This window comes from Felis catus, chromosome A1, assembly GCF_018350175.1.
Source record: "Felis catus isolate Fca126 chromosome A1, F.catus_Fca126_mat1.0, whole genome shotgun sequence".
NCBI classification, from domain to species: Eukaryota; Metazoa; Chordata; class Mammalia; order Carnivora; family Felidae; genus Felis; species Felis catus.
The window spans coordinates 152,613,611-152,632,842 of record NC_058368.1 but is presented as its reverse complement, the minus strand read 5'-3'; the positions used below and the strand labels follow the sequence as shown (position 1 = coordinate 152,632,842).

Below are 19,232 nucleotides of genomic sequence, written 5' to 3'. Positions count from 1 at the left end.
ACCAGCGGGGTTGGCCCTCGGAGCTACAATCACGGAGGGTGAGGGGCGGGGTAGGGGCCGAAGGAGAGGAGATATGGGCGGAGCTGGAATTCGGACCCCGCCCCCGCGGCCCTGGCGGCGTCTCTGCGCCTGCGCGCCAGGCGCAGGCCAGTGGTTAAGAAGCCTCCGGGCCTGGTCTCGCCTTCGCGTCCCCGCCCTCCTCCTTCCCCGCCCGTTTCCACCTCCGGCCTCCTCCTCCTCCTCCCCCTCTTCTGCCCACCTCCGCCCACTTGACGCGATGACGCACGGCAGGTTTGCGGACGTGGCGGCGGCGCACGGCCCGGAAGGCAGAGACGTTGGCGGCGGTGGCGGCAGAGGGCAGGGGCAGCCAAAAGCGCAAGGTTGGTCATGAATTTGCCCGGGACAGGAGCCGCGGCGGCGGACCTGGCAGCGGGCTCCTCGTTGCGTCCCCGCTGCTAACCGAACAGGTAAAGATGGCGGTCGGCGGGATTGGGCCCTGCTACACTCTCGCTGGAGATGGCGGAGAGCCCTCGGCCGCAGGTATAGCCAGGGCCGCCGGTTGGGACTCGGATCCTGGCCTGCATGTAGGAGACCCCAAGGCAGAGGAGATCTTCGCCACCAACCCCACCGAAGCCCCTCTTTACACTCTCGGGGAAACAGGGTCAGAGGAAGGACTCCTACCTGTTTGGTTCTCAGAGCCACGCATTTAAAACCTAAACACTACATTTACCCCACGACAATATATGCTGGCAACATCTCGTCCACACCGTCCAAGTGTGACGGTGTGGAGTAAAAACCTGAGATTTAATCATCATGTAAACAGGGAAAGAAAAAATCTAGGTGTGTGGAATAGAGAGGAAGAGAAGTTTTTAAAACCTGAATTGCCCCTGGCGGATACAGTCCCTGTGTTACTACTGTCCCAGTGCTGAACTACCTTGTGCCCTATGACCCTATGGCCCTATCTGCTTAAAGAAAGTCAAAGCAAAACACCCAACAACAGTTACTTTAAAGTATGAAGGTGTTTGGGAAACAATTTACAGTTACAGAGTGAGCTGGTTAAATGCTTTAATAACGTATCCATTAGTAATTACTTTTTGCCATGGTTTGTAATCTAGGTGGCATGCAGGGTTTTTTTCCCCCTACCCTAAGAATTAAGACAGGTGAAGAAAATTGAGCCAGATGAGATGAATACTATGTACTTTCTGCTCTCTGTATAGTCGGCTTAGATAATTATCTGCTTGGGCCTGTGACTAGCTTTCCACTTCCATTGGAGTCACCACCAGTTCTTGATTATTCAAAAACAGTATCCACTTTGTGGTAGTCTGCTGCCTGCATTTCATTACACAAGAGAAGAGATAGTGAGATGAAGTTCTAGTCGTATTATTTAGTATTTAGCAATAGACTCTGGAGAAAGTTTGATGTCAATATGTAAAATGGCTTTGCACATTGCTCACTGAATTTCAACTGTTTTAAGCCAGTTTGGGATTCTAACAACAAATTATTAGGGAGGAAGAATCTATAGGGAAGTATGACCACATTTAAATTAGTGTATATTAAGTGGTTCTTAACTTTTAAGTCTACTTAACATGTAACTATTAGTTATCTAGGTTGGTCTAATAAAAACCCTTGAGGTCTTAAAGCATTGCATTGTTGTACAGCAGAGTCAGAGAGTTGTTTTTTGCTTGTTTTTTTCTCTTTGTCACTTCATATTTGTCTGTAGTATTCACAACTGAACTAAGTCCTTTAAGACACCATTTGGGCTTGGCTTCCATAACATAATATTTTTATGGTTTCTTCTTCTGAATATTCCTTTTCCATATTTGCAGGCTGATTTTCCTTCCCTCACATACTACTACACGTAGCAAGCAGTTCTTCAAGGCTCAGTCTTGGCTCCTCTTTTCTTATTCTGTACTTTTTCTAGGTAGTCTCCTTTATACCCATACGGCTTCGGTTTCTACCTATGCACATGAGTCATTAAATTATATTTCTAGCCCAGACCTTTCTGAATTTGACTATGTAGCTTCCTGGGCTACTTCACATTCTTTTGGGCTGTCTTAAAGGAATTTATAATCATAGTCTAGCCTCCCACTTTTCTTCCAGTGTTCTGTATTCTAGAGAATGGCATCACCATTTCCTCAATGATGCAAATCTGAAATCTTGGCATAATTCTTAACTTCTTTCGTCTCTTGATCTCTGAGTCACAGTATTAAGTCCTAAGTATTTTATCTCCAAAATGCCTTTTACTCCTTGTCTACTTCTTTCCATCTTTCACAACAATAACTGAAAGCAATCTACTATACTTTCTTTCTTATGTGAACATGTAATATGAAGCAAGAACTGGACCTGTGGAATTAGTTTTTTATTTTTGTTTAGTCTTTAATGAGAATAGGCCAGCTTGTTGAAGATCAGTTGAGAGTGCATATACAAGTAAACAAAAAGTACTCATTGATACACGCTTATTGATGTATGCTTTTAATTTAGGCCAGTGCTCATTCTTAAGAGTATCTTTTCTGATGTAGAAATGAATGTAGTGGCCTAAACTATATTCAGACTTTATCGACCATAAATTGAGTTGGATGAGGACTTTGATAAATGTTGGTGAAAAACTTTCAAAAAATAAGAATCCTTGGTCTAGGGCAAAATTATGACCTATATAGAAAGCACATGCTATATATACTAAACATAAATACTGAAGTCCACTTGATCCAAGGAGGTAGATAGGTAGTACAAAAGATATATAAGCTTAAAATGCTGAACAAGCCAGAATATTTGGATTTATTAAAGTGTTTTGTTTGTACATATAAAACCTGTACTTTGATTTATCAGAATTATAAATTGCACATATATGATCAGAAGTTTCCTTAATTTTATTCACATACTCAGAATAAGGGGAACTTAATTTTTTGACCTTAAAAAAATAACTGTTTACTTCCGTGAAAATGTTTATCACCTCCACTTTTAGTGATACATAGTTTATAAGAATGGATTACCTCTTCCTCCTCTCTCATTGTTTCTGCTGCCAGATATGTTCTTTGCACTTTAACATCTCTAAAACTCAAACCTAAATTTTTAAATAACTAAAATCATTCTTAAAAATATATGTATAATGTGTCCTGAATGTAAGATTCATGTAACTCAGTCATATGGATCAGCTACATTCCAGAGTTTTCTCTTTCTTTCCCCCTCAGATTTTGACATGGCAGGGAGACATCAGAATCGTAGTTTTCCTCTTCCAGGAGTTCATTCAAGTGGTCAAGTACATGCATTTGGAAATTGTACAGACGGTGACATGTTGGAGGAGGATGCCGAAGTGTATGAGCTTCGATCCAGAGGAAAAGAGAAAATCCGAAGAAGTACATCAAGAGATAGACTTGATGACATTATAGTATTAACAAAAGATATACAGGAAGGAGATACTTTAAATGCAATAGCCCTTCAGTACTGTTGTACGGTAAGTTTGAATTTGATTTTACATAATGCTGTCCAAAATAAATTATTTGTTCATTAGCACAAATTGAAGTAAGTTCTGTGCTTTTATCTTGTCTTTTCCTTTCTCTCCGTAGAAAACTGTATTATGTTGGTAGATGTTAACTTTTTAAATTTTTAAGTGAATACTTGGATTTCCGTTTATTTCTAAATCCATGAGTCTAGTTTCAGTATTAAAAGACATCCAAATGTGTTATCTTGTCTCCTTACTCAGGTTTTAAGAGAATATAGAAATATATAAGGAAAAATTTTTTCTGCCTCATCTTCCTGAAATAACACACTTTGGGGTGTTTCTTTCCATACCTTTTTTTGTGCTTATAAAAATAATATGTGTAATATATAAATATAAATATGTATTATCTAAAATACTTGGGGTGTTGGTGATTTTTTGTTTTTCTCTTAAAAAAAACCCAAAAAAACAAAAAAAAAAGATAAATAAAAAAAAAGTTAAAAAACCAAAAAACAATTTTCTTAATGTTTATGTATTTTTGAGAATGAGAGAGACAGAGTACAAACTGGGGAGGGGCAGAGAGAGGGAGACAAAAAATCCGAAGCTGGCTCCATGTTCTCAAGCTGTCAGCACAGAGCCTGACATGAGGCTTGAACCCACGAACTGTGAGATCATGACCCGAGCTGAAGTTGCCTGCTTAACCGACTGAGCCACCCAGGTGCCCCAATTTTTGTTTTTAAAAATTGGTTTGGGGCACTTGCATGGCTCAGTCAGTTGAGTATGCAGCTTGGGCTCGGGTCATGATCTCACACTTGGTGAGTTCCAGCCCCATATTGGAGCCTGCTTCAGATTCTGTGTCCCTTTTTCTCTGTGTCACTTGTGCTCTATCTCAAAAATAAACATTAAAGAAATTTTTTTTTAATTAAAAATAAATGGTGCTACCTTTATTTCTGTGGAGTAGGTTCCCCAAAGTAGGATTGATAAAAAGGGAGGTATATTTTTATTTTAATAATACTAAACTCTTTATGTCCATTTTATATATTTGTCATTATGTCCATCTTGCATCCTTAGTGCAGAATCTGTTTTCATGTAAACACGTTGATATGGAAACTGTTTTTTGAACTTTATATTGTCATACTCCTAGTAGAATTTTGAAATGTATTTACTGTGTACCTCCTTGCACATTTTAAAGTGAGTTTAAATACTTCCTAATGACTTAAAGGATATAATTTCAAAAATGTTGTCACTATTGATATTTAAAAATTAGACTGTTAGAATACTCTTTATATGCTCTCTCTCTCGCTCTCTCCTTTTAAATGTTTATTTTTGAGATAGAGTATGAGCTGGGGAGGGGCAGAGAGAGAGGGTGACAGAGTATCCCTAGCAGGCTCTGTCCTGACAGCAGTGAGCCCAATGTGGGGCTCGAACTCACAAACTGTGAGATCATGACCTGAGCTCAAGTTGGACCCTCAACTGACTGAGCCACCCAGGTGCCCCAGTGTATAAGCATGAAACTTTTACTAGCATAAAAGTTTTATCATTCCTTTTTCTCCTTGATTAAAATTTTCATCCTCCCTCCACAGTCTTCTATAATGTATATTTTTGTACTTGAGAGCCTTTTATTGGTTACCTGTCATAGTTCTCTATAGTAATATCATACATATTTATAAACTTGTTTATACAAATACATACAAATTTATTTTACTTATTTTTAAATGTTTATTTTGAGAGGGATTGAGAGCGTGAGTGGGGAGGGGCAGAGAGAAAGGGAGAGAAAAATCTCAAGCTGACAGGTTGGAGCCCATCGTGGGGCTTGATCTCACGAATCATGAGATCATGACCTGAGCTGAAATCAGGAGTCAGATTTTTAACCGACGGAGCCATACAGGCACCCCCAAATATATACAAATATGAACTGAATTTTTAAAAATTTCCTGTGACCCTAAGGTTCTATGTATTTTTTAAAAATAATTACTGCAATTCATAGTTGTTCAAAACAGACACATTAAGAATTTTTATTTAAAAACTTAATAAAGTATTTTAGTGAAACACATTTCTTGATGAGATAAGAGCTGGATTTTGGGCGGGGGGTTTGCAACTTGTTCATGGAGGCAGTACCATTTATTATTATGTCATAGTATATCTGGTTTAATTTTTAACATAAACATGTGAATTCATGTTTTGTAGAGAAATAATTTACAAAATGTGCTTTAGAAGGTTGATGATGGATAGTAACTAAGATTACCTAAGGGATACAGGAGTGCTGATGCATAGGGGCACTTGCACCCCAATGTTTATAGCAGCACTTTCAACAATAGCCAAATATCTCCTATGGAAAGAGCCTAAATGTCCGTCAATTGATGAATGGATAAAGACGTTGTGGTTTATATACACAATGGAATACTACGTGGCAATGAGAAAGAATGAAATATGGCCCTTTGTAGCAACGTGCATGGAACTGGAGAGTGTGATGCTAAGTGAAATAAGCCATACAGAGAAAGACAGATACCATATGTTTTCACTCTTATGTGGATCCTGAGGAACTTAACAGAAGACCATGGGGGAGGGGAAGGGGAAAAAAAAGTTACAGAGAGGGAAGGAGGCAACCCATAAGAGACTCTTAAAAACTGAAAATAAACTGAGGGTTGATGGGGGGTCGGAGGGAGGGGAAAGTGGGTGATGGGCATTGAGGAGGGCACCTGTTGGGATGAGCACTGGGTGTTGTGTGGAAACCAATTTGAAAATAAATTTCATATTAAAAAAATAAATAAATAAAATTAGGGGCCAGGCTGAAATTACCAAGGTGGAGATTCAAGAGAAAAGTGTGGTCCACTAGCTTTATTAGAGAAAGACATGGATTTTTTTTAAACGAACCTAATAAATTGTCTTACAAGAAGAGAAGTTTGAAATGCCATCTATATGAATGATTAAAAATAGATTATATTTCCAATGAGGTGAAAAGGAAAAAAATATGACTAGAGTATATGAGGAGAAAGGTATAGGACAGTGATATGGAGAAGATTTTAAGGAGAAAATAAGGTGAACAACAGAGGAAGTTTAATAGATGTTTCAAAAATGAGGGGTGTAGAGTGATTGGGATGAAGCACTTTGAGAGAACTGAGGAAAAGTTTGATCTATATAGTAAGAACACTGCTTATAAGGTTTAACAAGAGTACTACAAAATGGTAGGGAAACCTGCTGGTGAGTTGGAGGGGACCCAGTAAGGAGGTTGTTGGAATAATTCAAGTGAAGATGATCAGGGCTTGGACTAAAATATGTGTATTAATGATAGAGAAGAAGTTTACAGAGATTATTTGGGGGTATTCAGCTGATTCCTTATTTAAAATGAAGAATGATGAAAGGGCAGTTAGCTTAACATTAGAGGAAAGAAGGTCTTGTCTACAATAAGGAAGATTGATACAACAGTGTTAGGGAGTTAAGCAATGCTTCCTTTTACCAGGAGCTGAACCAGCAAAAAAAGGAAGAACCTTACAAAAGTATTTATCACTTTAAAAATAGGGTACTTATGGGGTGCTTGGGTGGCTTGGTTAAGAGTCTGACTTGGGCTCAGGTTATGATCTCGCGGTCGGTGAGTTTGAGCCCCATGTTGGGCTGGCTCTGTGCTCACAGCTCAGAGACTGGAGCCTGCTTCGGATTCTGTATCTCCCTCTCTCTGACCCTTCCCCACTTGCACTTTGTCTTTCTCAAAAATGAATAAACAGGGGCGCCTGGGTGGCTCAGTCGGTTAAGCGGCTGACTTCGGCTCAGGTCATGATCTCGCGGTCCGTGAGTTCGAGCCCCGCGTCGGGCTCTGTGCTGACAGCTCAGAGCCTGGAGCCTGTTTCAGATTCTGTGTCTCCCTCTCTCTGACCCTCCCCCGTTCATGCTCTGTCTCTCTCTGTCTTAAAAATAAAATAAAGTTAAAAAAAAATAAAAATAAATGAATAAACATTAAAAAATTTTTTTTTAATTCACTTCACATAGTTTATAAAAAAGTAAATAAAAATAGGGTACTTAGTGCTGTATTCCTCTTGTAAGTACTCAATTTTAGAAATTATTAAAAATATGCCAGTCATAAAACTGACAAGAGCATAAAAATTGTAAGGTTGGAATCCTAAATGCAACCAAAGAAGTTAGTATAATGGAGAATATAGGGATAATTAGAGTGAGAACCTAGGTAGACACTAAGACTTGGAAGCCTGGTTTAGAAAGAGTATGGAGTAGTTACTAGTCAGAATAGACGATACCAAACAAACATTTAAAGAGAATGGGGTCAGGTTTTGGAGTTTGTCAGTGAGTCTTTATTTGCCTTAAACAGTCTTGAGGTCATAAACTTTCAAAGCATCCTTTATTGTCTCATCTAATTACTCCTCAGTCTTCCTCTCCATCCTCTTCCCACATATACACTTCCAGGGAGTTGATTTTTCCAACAGGAACTCTCATTCTTCAGTGAACTTGATCAGAAATCTGTAGTTGATCAGTCACCACCCCCTCCTAAAAACTGTCTTTGACCTCCTTGATTCTTCAGCTTTCTGATTTTCCTACTAGTAATACTTAATAACAGCTAACATTTGCATAATGTACTATATATTGCTATTTGAATGTTCATATGTTTTAATTTATTAATCTTTGCCACACCCTATGTGGTAGGTAGTGTTATTACTGTCATTTTACATATGTGGAAATTTCATTGCAGAGAGGTTAAACAACTTGCCCCAAATCATAGGGCTAGAAAGTATCATAGCCGTCCGTCAAACACAGATAGTCAAACCCACCATTGTATATTGCTTTCTTGGCCACTCTTTGCTTTTAAAAATTTTATTTTTAACTAATCTTTGTACCCAACGTGGGGCTCGAACTCACAACCCCAGGATCAGGAGTCACACACTCTTTTGACTGAGCCAGCCAGCCACCCCTTGGCCATTCTTTCTTAATCTTCTTTGTAGATTTCTCTTATTCAACATAACCCTCAAATGTTGGCATTCTTCAGTCATCTTTCATTTATCACCTTTTTCTCCTAGTCTTTTTTAGTGAATCTGTGTACACTTGTGACTTCATTTACCATTTTTTGCTGATAATCCACAAGTCAATATTTCTAGATGAGATCATTCTTTCAAATTTCAGACATATAAACTCCCTGTTGGATAACTTCCACCTAGATATTTCAGTCACCTCAAGGTCAACACGTATATAATCTGTGTTTATTTTCTTTTCTCCCTCCAAAGTGTTCTATATCTCAGCAAATGACATTATTATCCATTGAGTTGACCAAGCCAGAAAAGCTTTATCCTAGACACACTTTACCTCTCTGACATCAATCAAGTGATAAATGACTAGGGCTTAGGTTAAAGCGTTGATGGAAATCATGAATGGGACTAATCACTCAAAGATTATGGGAGGCCTAGCATAATAACGGGTAATCTGAGGAATACTCCCATGCTCTCCCTCCTCACAATGGCAGGTAGATAGGATATACAGACAGGTTGAGGACTGTATAATACATAGGGAAAGCTTATAAAAAATGACTCATCTTGGGAGTGGTTGAATACTGCATGAACACGGAAGTTAGGGAAAATGTCATTAGAAGACAAATAAGGGAAATACGTTATCTAAGGTGCATGTTTTTTGATACATTTTAACATCTTTGAAAGTGGAATGGTGGCACCCTCAATATTTTTTTTTCCTTAGTGATAAATAATGGCACATCTTAGAGTTGATGGCATCTTAGTTTTGATAAAATATGGTAGTTTTAGTTGGATAAGTTGATATTTGCCTATATTCTAATTGCAAGAATGAAAGAACATAAATAACTGTAATTCTTCCTTCTCATTGTTTACAAACAGCAGAAGTGTGATATTTGTGCATGATGTACAAAGAGAAATATCAAAGGATTCCAGGATCTACTTAAATACCTAACATTTGTGTTAATACATGAGTGACAGTAAAAAGTAACTAGTGATTTCCTAAGACTGGTAGATCAAGAGTGGTATAGAACTGTTATCCACAAATAAAACCTCTCTGGGTGTGATAACTTAATACTACTAATAATTAAACTCTACCTTTTTTTTTCCTTCCAAAAGTAATGGGATGAATGAATACTGTTACCTCTGTTTTGATTGAAAATTCAGTTGAATGTTGCTTTTTTTTTTTTTTTTTTACAGGTAGCAGATATCAAGAGGGTTAATAATCTCATCAGCGATCAAGACTTTTTTGCCCTTAGGTCTATCAAAATTCCAGTTAAAAAGTTTAGTTCATTGACTGAAACACTTTATCCTCCAAAAGGAAGACAGGCTTCACGTCCGTCATCTGTCCAGTATGTTCCAGAACAACAGGAAATTTTGCCACCTAATGATTCTCTTTCTTCCAGTGAGTCAGCTGGTAGCTTTTTAAAAGAAGTAGACCGAGACATAGAACAAATAGTAAAATGTACAGACACCAAAAGAGAGAACCTTAATGAGGTGGTATCTGCTTTAACAGCACAACAAATACGTTTTGAACCTGATAACAAAAACATTCAACGTAAGGATCCTTATTATGGAGCAGACTGGGGAATAGGGTGGTGGACAGCCGTAGTGATAATGTTGATAGTAGGTATAATAACGCCAGTATTTTATTTGCTGTATTATGAAATTTTAGCTAAAGTGGATGTTAGTCATCATTCAACAGTGGATTCCTCCTCACATTTGCATTCAGGAGTCACACCCCCATCACAACAGAGAGAAATGGAAAATGGAATTGGTCCAACTAAGGGAATACCCTTTGGCCAACATGATCATAAACTATATAGTCAAGATTCTCAGTCACCTGCTGCTCAACACAAAACATAGCAGTGAGCTCATACTTACAGTGTTAATGATCACGTGAATCTTGGGGTGTGAAGAATCAATTCAATAACCACTTTAAAGGCAGAAGTTAAGGAGATTGAAGATATTTTTGTTTTTCACCCTTTTTTGGAGCCATTTGCAAATAGATTGTGAAATTCCTACAGTTGGTCATTGATACTGAGAGTTGTAAATCCATATATCTTGTATCAATGCTTAAAGCAGAAATGAATTTAAATATGGGTCTAGGAAGTTCTTAACTTGGAAAATGTATCATTTTTTATATTCAAGACTGGTTATGTTTAAGTTTTATTTTTCAAGTAATTATTTTTTGGCTTAAGGTTGTTAATATTAAATATATTAGGTAAAATAACTTTTATAAGCCCCTAAAATAATGTGTATGGTTGGGAAGTTGCCATTTGGTCCCTGGAACACTGGATTAGGGTAAGACCTAAAAGTGATCTTTGTCTCTTAAAGCTTGGTGCCTCTGCTTCTGTTTTTTAAGTGACTATATTTGCCTCTGTTATTTGAAAGCACTTTTGTAATTCTTTAATGAAAAGTGTTATACAGATTAGCATTATTTAGGAATTAAATCCTCACATACTGTGATAAGTTGTTGCTGTGTTACTTGTAGTAACATGCCTTAATTACATTTAATGCCTTATAATACTACTTATGTAAGCTAATTTAATTTTTAGAATTAAAATTAAGTATTTCAGATGGTCCAATAGGATTCATAACATAGGCTGTATAAATTCATCTCCATCTTCACTATCAAGCACAACTTCATGGGGTTAAAACAAATTTTCATTGTCTGCCTCTGAGATCTGTTGTAGAAATTGGTTCATGAATCAAAAGCAAAGATGAGAGAGACCTTTTGCATGAAAGTAACAAATTATTGATTGACCCATTAACCTATATTTTTCAAAGAGAAAATGTTCAACTTAAACCTTTTTTTCCTCTGAACTATAGCATCAAATTGGGCAGCAGAGGCTAAAGGTGTGTAGATCAGTTGAAAGGGCTTGATAGTGCTACTTCTTAAGATTTGCTGTGGATCAGATACAGTCTGGCTAAGTAAACATCATTTGTATACTAATTTCCATCATTTAATTTCTTAAAGTGTGTGTTTTAAAAATGTAACCCAAATGATTAATTAGAAGTAAGATTTGGTGGAGTCTGGATTGCCTGTTTTGTGTATAATAAAGTATGTACCTTTAGGTATATAATACCACTTCATTTTCTGGGCATTATTTACTAATTTTTAATGTTTCAGCTTTAGACCAGTGATTTTATATTTCAAACTCCAATATTGGTAACAAGTGGGGTGAAAAAGTACATATGGTACATGAGGTTTTATGTACTTTCAGGAGCAAAGTATCATAAAAAGACAGGACAAAGAAGTCAAACATTAAAGCCCTTGCATATATTAAAGGACCTTAGACAATTAACGAAAAATGTTAATATTGGAAGTTGTAGCAAAATCATTTTTTGAGTAACTTTTTAGTTTGAAATTTTAAAATTATTTTAATGTGCCTTAGCATCTTGAAAATATGTATGATCTTTCGACTTTATGCTGTGTTAACTTGGTTGGTTTACATTATATTTATTACGCCTGCTGAAAAATCAAGTTTTAGGAAAGAAAAATGGATTATTTTAGAGTGGAATGAAGAACTTTGTTTACATCGTATTGATGAAATTACAGTCAAGTGATTCCTTTTTGCTAGTGGTACTTTGAAATCGTGGTAGGTCTGATTTCAAAATAAGTTATGTAAGGTAGTGAAGTGTACTGTGTACTTGATTAAAAACCATTTCAGTCTTGTAGAATGGCCTCTTGAAGGAAATAGAACATATCCTTATGACACAATCAGGCAGTTTCCTTTTTCTATATATTTGAATTATATATAATTCTATATATATCTTATATATAGACTTTTAGATTCTAATCTTTAAGGGTCATTTTAAATGAAAAAAAATTTCCTCAGCATTTAACAGGTCTAGAATAATTTTAGCTTTTAAAAAGTACTAGTATACATCAAAATTTGTGGCAAACACAGATTAGTTTATAAAACTTAATAAGAGTTATTGTTTGATATTGTGGATTTTAATTGTGTTGAAACTCTTCTTTGAATTTACTTGGATGCTTTACATTAGAAGGTATATATGTAATATATATATATGCTAGCAACCGCAAATGAGTTTGGTTCACTTGAAAAAAATGGAGTTGTAAGTAAAGAAAAATCTGCTATTTTTAGAGCAGATTATTTTTTTTTAAGTCTGGGTACAAATAGTTAGGGTTGTTTTGAACTATTGGATGCCATTTAAAGTTTTTGCCGTCCTACTCCTAGAAAATTATGGGATTCATGTCTTCAAAAGATAGATTAAAATGGATTATACAGTCGGCTGGCCACATTAGAATTATAAGACTGTAATGCTAAGTGAACTTTTCCAAAGGACTTACCATTTAAAGCTTTTTTTTTTCTGGACTCTACTTGCTTGTTCAGTGGCTTGAAGAATTCTTTAAATGAACCACTACTTATTAGTTCTTTTTAAGGTATCTATTTCTAAAATTACCTACTTGGGAATATGAAGGATGTTTCAGAAATACTATGAAGAAAGGATCCAGTCAATTACAGGGTAAAGGTGGAGTTTTTAGAAGTCTATTTAAATGGTGCATTATGATGGGTATCATTCTTATTTTGAATTACAACACCATTACTCAGGAAATCAGTATTTTTCTTCCAAGTATATGCATATTGCACTGTTAGATCATAGAAATATCTGAATGCTTTATTTAATTCTTTTTATGTATGCAAATACTATAAATCTTTTGTATAATGTATTGGATACAAATGCAAAATGGAATTGTAGAACATTGTTAGCATGTACATCTGTAAAACTGGTTTTTAAAATTTTCTGCCCCGTATTTTTTGTATTTTAAGATATGCAAAATGTAATAAAGTTTCTATTTTATTATTCAATGTAAAATGGAAGCTGGTGAATTTAATTGAATAAAAGCAAACGTTTTCTCCTCTTCTTTCAAACTATTTAAAATAGAGATACTATGTAAGGTGGATAGAATTGCCAGAGGTTTAGTAATTCATATTTCCTCCTTGTTAGAATGAAATAAAATCCACTGGATTATTTATAAGACATAAATGAAAACAAATTTCAGTTGAGTGTTCTTTGGATGCTCTTCGATATCAGAGAAGATGACCTTAAAAGGCATGATCCATGACTTCTTAGCAAGTTGTGGGTCAGACATTTAACAAATTATGTGTAAATTTTATCATAAAACCACCTTTCCATTTCAAGGATATTTTATTTTTAAAAGTTACCAGTAGCAAAAAGAATTGAAAAAGTTGGTTTGAAGCTTTTATTTATTTAGTGGAAGAATTTGTGATGTAATCCTTACTTTTCCTTAAAATTGTACTTAAAGTTACTTTTTCATAAAAAGTTCTTACTAACTCCAGAGCCTTTAACCATATTAAGGCAAAGCCATTGACACTACGTTATGGTGGGGATGGAAAGTTTAACAAGATCCTTCAGATTTCTTAGCATTCTGTTGTATCCAGTGTAGGTCTGTGATACTAGTGATCACACTAATATTACACTGCCAAATCTTAATTTATCATGACTTTAATCACCTTGAGTTTTCTTTTTTGTTGGTGTTTATTCAAGAATATTTGATAGTGTCATTCTTGCTCAATAAATATTTTACTAGGTAAAATCTGTATTTTCTCTATCAAATATATTTAAGTAGGCTCAAAATAAAACATGTTCATATAAAACAAAAGGACACAATTTTGTTTTGTAAGAATTTAATGTGTAAACAAAAAATAAGCATTGTAGCAAAAAGGTATGCCTGTTAACATAGCAAATTTAAAGACACTTCAAGTACTTTTTTATATATAGGAGGCTATCTTTGCCTTAAAGTTTACCTTCTTATGGAATACCTAACTTCACAGTCCCTGAGAATTTAAGCCAGAAAAACATGACTCATGCTGATAAAGCAACCTGCAAATACTACCTCTCTGTTCTCACAGTTGGTCAACCTTAAACTTCTACAAAGATCTTCCAAGGGGGGGAAGACAATGCACTTAAGGCAGATGGCTGGAGCCTCCTGGAGCTAATCCTTGCCTAAAAGTTCTGTCTTACCATCTGCTGGACTAAAATTGTGGAGGCAAATTGAAAGCTAGGAAAAATACTTCAGTGCATTTGCTCAATTCACAAAGTTATCTGCAGATTTATAATAAAGCAAGTAAATAGAACCATTGAGATCAGATTTCTATAAATTAAGTGGTATTTGGCTAAGGTACTAAGGAAGTGAGAGAATGAAACAATATTTTTTAAATTTTTATTTTTTGAGAGAGTGCATGTGTGCAAGCACACACAAGTGGGTCAGGAGCAAAGGGAGAGGGAGGGAGAGAATCCCACACTCAGTGCAGAGCCCAGCGTGGGGCTCCATCTCACGACTGTGAGGTCATGACTTGAGCTGAAATCAAGAGTCAATGCTTAACTGAATAAGTCACCCAGGTGCCCCTAAAACATCAATGTTTTAATTAATAATCCTAAGTGACTATTTGCCCATTACAACTGGAAACTTTATGACCTTCTAAGTCCAGTAGATTGTTGTTTTAATGTGGACTTTTTTTATTCCTGTTTTCCATTTAGAATGTTTACAATTTCCCAGAAGCTTATTTCAATAATTCACATATGATCAACACAGCACTGAACTATGGTCTTCACACGCATCTTGAATTAACTGAGGAGGTATTAAAATTGAAAGTGATCTTTTTCCTGAGAAAGTCACATTACAAAATGGCACAATATACATTTTCTCCAATCTTCCCCTCCAGAATACACGATGGGAAAATCAGATTATAATATATTTTTTGAGGAAAATATGTTTGATTTTTAAAACTTTTAAATCACTTACCAAGCTACAATTTTTTAGAGGGTGATGGCCAAATTAAAATTAAGTGATCATTTCTATAAGGTATGAATGAATACATACAGCAAATTTTGGTTGGTGTTTAAGCAATTTTTGTAGGAAATAGTTTACAGGTGGAGAAACTAAGGCACAGAAAACCAAGCTCATTTTCAAGACTGAGTCAAATGGTAAAGGCAGAAATAGAATTTGGCTGTGATTCTCAAGGTTAGAGGGTAATAGGTAATACCTTCCCTAAAGAGAAAATTTATTCCTTTTGGTAGGTAACATTAATCATCTAAGAATACATAGTATGAATTCCCTTGAAAATCTTTGGCATTTGTGTGTCTTTGGAGGCTGAGGGTTTTTAGGTATTTTCCCTGCCAAAATAGAAAAAAAGCAGGGGAGCTAGTTTTTGATAAACAAAAAAGATTGATCTTGATTTTAAAATGACCTGAGTTTTATTCTGCACTGTGATATAAATCACTTGGGTAACTAGAAGTCCTATGAAATTTAACAGCAGCCACTACACCTCAAAAATCTGGCATTTTCCCCAGCATGTATGTTTTTGATCACAAAACTTCCAATCTCATAAATTACACCGTTGTGAACTCAGGTAGGTTTATGTAGTCGTAGCACAGAACATACCATGTAAAAGTAAAAGATAAAATTATTTTCAAGTTTCTTTGTTTTTAAAGTGCTCCTTGTGCAGTATTAATCAATGTTCAGATTACAGAAATCCACTATGATGACCAGTACTAGTTTTACAACAGATCAAGTTAAACAAGAATAATTTGTTCAAGTATGAATACATAGATTAAAAGATGCAAAAACTCTAGGCACATTCAAATCTGAATAATACCAAAAAAAAAAAAAAATCCACTTGAACACAGAAGAGGCATGACAGGGTGTTGAGAAGGAATGTCAGAGCATCAGAGACTAACTGGTAAGGTACCTAGTATGTAAACTCAATGTGGTTCCGAGTATTTTGACAGCAAATATTTGTCTAACAAAACAGGAACAAAAATACAATACTCACTTCTTATCAGAAATAGAAAACAAGTCTGTCCAAATATTTAGAAGCTGTATCATAAGATATTTTTGGAGACATTCCATAGCTAATAGGTTGCTTCATCCATGTTGTCATCACTGTCTGCACCAAAATCATCTCCATCTTCAAAGTATGAATTAATGTAGTCATTTTCCTAAGTGAAGTGAGAAATTTCTCAGTTAACATTAAAATGAATTAGTAACATTATTAAAAAACATAATTTAGGCTGTCCCTTTAATCTTAATTTATGAATATCAAATCTGGATAATAAGAAAATATATCCTGCTTTAAAAAAGTCTCTGCTATTTCATCTCCTTAAAAAATATTTTTCACTCCCATCTACCTGTGCTGCTTTCCACAAGACCATCACCTCCTACTATTCTCAGGCACCAACTAGTTAAGAGAAAATGAAGGAATGTCCGTTACTCCTTAGTAGAATGATACATTGAATTCATTATACCTCAGTAAGATGATACAGGGTTTAGTTAGCCAAACCACCAATTAGTTACTCCAAACAAATGTACAATCAAGAAACAAAGCCAATTTACATTAGCATTCAAGTACACCAGAACTGAGGCTTTCAGTCCTGATGTGTAATTGAGCGAAAGTAGAGGGATTTTGCTTCCTATCAAAATACAAGCCTCAAGATACCAAAAAAAAAAAAAAAAAAAAAAACCTAGAAAATGCCATATTCCATCCGGGAGCCCTCGGTTTCCTTGAGGTTAAGAGGGATTAAACTCCTGGGAACATTTCAATTATTAAGACAGGGTAAGACTATTATCCATGCAAATGATTCCTGATATTTCTGTGCTTTCTATCAAAAATTTAAAAATCCATTTTGGATATGGATTAAAAGAAATTTAAGAGCATTATTAACAATTCCAGTGTATGGGATGTATCTGGATTTTGATTGGAACAAACAAAAAAAATTTGGCGGACAATTGAAAATATTTGAACATTGGCTTAATATTTGATGATATTAAAGATATTAGGTGTACTAATGATGTTGTAATGTTGTTAAAGAGTCCTTATTTTTTAGTCCATACTGAAATATTTATGGATGAAATGATACAATGCCTGGGATTTGCTTTATAATAATCCAAGGTGGATGGGGAATGGAAGTGGGGCGGGATAGGAGTGGACTGGGTGAATGAATGGGTGGTTGAAAGACTGGCTATAAACTGATGATTGTTAAAGCTGGGTGGTAAGTCCATAGATGTTTATTTTACTAGTTACTAGATTTTTGGACATCATTGAAATCTGCCATAAAAATATTAATCTGCATTTCTACTCTCTATAACAGGAGTTACGATACAGTAACAAAATAAAGACTATTCTCTAAAGAAAGGCATCTGGATTTCAGCTTTATAAGTATCTATGTGGTGGGATTTTTTACTATGTAACTTTATATAAATAATGTAAGACAACTTGCATTATTCAGATATAGATTTCATTACTTTGTCTTCCCTCAACACTGTAAGTTTCTATATCCAGTAAGTTTCCGTATCATCTCCAGTAAGATGGCCTGGTTTCTCTGTTGCCAAGAAATCTAATGATGTCTGGAAATATGGCTGAAGCCTGGGGCTAGTGTACAGGGGAGGTGTGGCATGATGAACCTCACTGTAAATGAAATTGGAAGGGATACTCCACTATTCCAAATCAAGCACATGCAATTTATGCTTTAGACATGAGCACCTCCAAGTACATTCAGTGATTCACAATAGGTAATTTCGTGATGTTAATAATATTGATACAGGTACAAAGTGAGAACTTGTTGAAACTGATGGCTTAAATGGTTCTTGGCTTTCATTTGAACGCTTGATTTTTTTCTTTAATAACAACATTCACAAGACCGAGGAAAGAAAAAGTCTGTATTTCTTGAATTTTACATAGAGGTGTTATATAAATAGTTTTCTATATATATATATATATATATACATATACATATATATGTATATACATATATATATATACATATATATACGTATGTATATATATACATATATATATACGTATGTATATATATATATAAATAACTATATATAGTTGCTCCATTTACTCTTCAGAAACAATGCTTATCAAATCCTCAATACATCAAGTAAGTTAATTAGCATGATTTTTTCATTAATTGACTGCTAAAAAGAGTAAAGAATAAATATAGAAAAGTCTTTAATCTCCCCTCTTCATCCTTCACCCAGCCTCATACTCAAAACAGGTATCATTTCTCTATTAAAGTGGAAATATATTTATATAAACTGTTTAATGCTTTGCTAAGGCCTAACACAGAATTCTGAAACTACTAGAATCCTGATGTCTGTTATTCTTGTTAGGAAAGATCTTACTCTCAACAGAGCTCACCTCAAACAGACTTTATTAAGCAGAGCATTCCAAAAGCCAGCCTTGTCTAGAAAACAAACCACTAGCCACTAAAAGCTAATAGCACGCCATGACCCCCAAGACCAGTTATGACACTCAAAAATGTCTCCAAATATTACCAGATATACCTCAGAGGGCAAAATTACCACTGGTAGAGAACCACTGGTTCATAGCAACAAACTTTCAAACATGGTCTCACCATGGCTCCTTCCAATCCAAGCAACTGGGCTTTCTAAAATACAAATATGATAAAACTACGGCTTAAAACCCTTCAACGGCTCCCCACAGCACTCAGGGTAAGGTAATATTGTTCAGCCTGGTACTTAAGATCCCCCCTTTTTTTGTCTCCGGCTTCATGTCTCCACACACCCCCACTTACATCCTCCAGCCTAGCCATACTGACTCACCTGGTCAATTACACTAGTATGCTATACCCTCCTCGCCTGCAAGCCTTCTCCACACTCTTTCCTCTATCTGTAATTATCTTCCACTCCATTTTTCATCTTGATGAGATTTAGTCTTCAGATTGTCTTTTTTGAGATACCTTCTTTCATATCATTAAAATGGAGTTTGGTGCCCTTCTTACGTACCCCTGTAACATCCTGAACTAGGTATTACACC

At 35.6% G+C, this 19,232-nt stretch overlaps 3 protein-coding genes across 6 annotated transcripts in view; 1 reads left to right on the top strand and 2 right to left on the bottom strand.

Annotated features, from left to right (window-relative positions):
- Nucleotides 1–71, bottom strand: part of ADGRV1 (adhesion G protein-coupled receptor V1) — a 591,098-nt gene extending 591,027 nt beyond the window's left edge. For all 3 annotated transcript variants that reach the window (XM_045033568.1, XM_045033570.1, XM_045033575.1), the window contains exon 1: nucleotides 1–71. This exon is cut by the window's left edge. The gene's annotated coding sequence lies outside the window, so the exon portion shown is untranslated.
- Nucleotides 72–308: 237 nt separating this feature from the next.
- LYSMD3 (LysM domain containing 3) lies at nucleotides 309–13,242 on the top strand. The gene is made up of 3 exons (XM_003981147.6): nucleotides 309–467; nucleotides 3,189–3,451; nucleotides 9,598–13,242. Exons 2-3 carry the CDS (start codon nucleotides 3,197–3,199, stop codon nucleotides 10,261–10,263), a joined length of 921 nt encoding a protein of 306 aa, XP_003981196.2. The 5' UTR covers nucleotides 309–467; nucleotides 3,189–3,196; the 3' UTR covers nucleotides 10,264–13,242.
- An 816-nt stretch (nucleotides 13,243–14,058) lies between these two features.
- The window catches only part of POLR3G (RNA polymerase III subunit G), a 43,616-nt gene continuing 38,442 nt past the window's right edge, over nucleotides 14,059–19,232 (bottom strand). For both annotated transcript variants that reach the window (XM_019836704.3, XM_019836669.3), the window contains exon 8: nucleotides 14,059–16,389. In XM_019836704.3, the coding sequence (XP_019692263.1) occupies nucleotides 16,303–16,389 (87 nt within the window). In that variant the 3' untranslated portion in view covers nucleotides 14,059–16,302. The remainder of the gene's footprint in view (nucleotides 16,390–19,232) is intronic.

What these genes read in the sequence shown, in the direction of transcription:
- LYSMD3 (XM_003981147.6), top strand. Translation starts at nt 3,197, where the DNA reads ATGGCAGGGAGACATCAGAATCGTAGTTTTCCTCTTCCAGGAGTTCAT. An exon ending in CCCTTCAGTACTGTTGTACG is followed by an intron (nt 3,452 to 9,597) that starts GTAAGTTTGAAT and finishes TTTTTTTTACAG; the next exon opens with GTAGCAGATATCAAGAGGGT.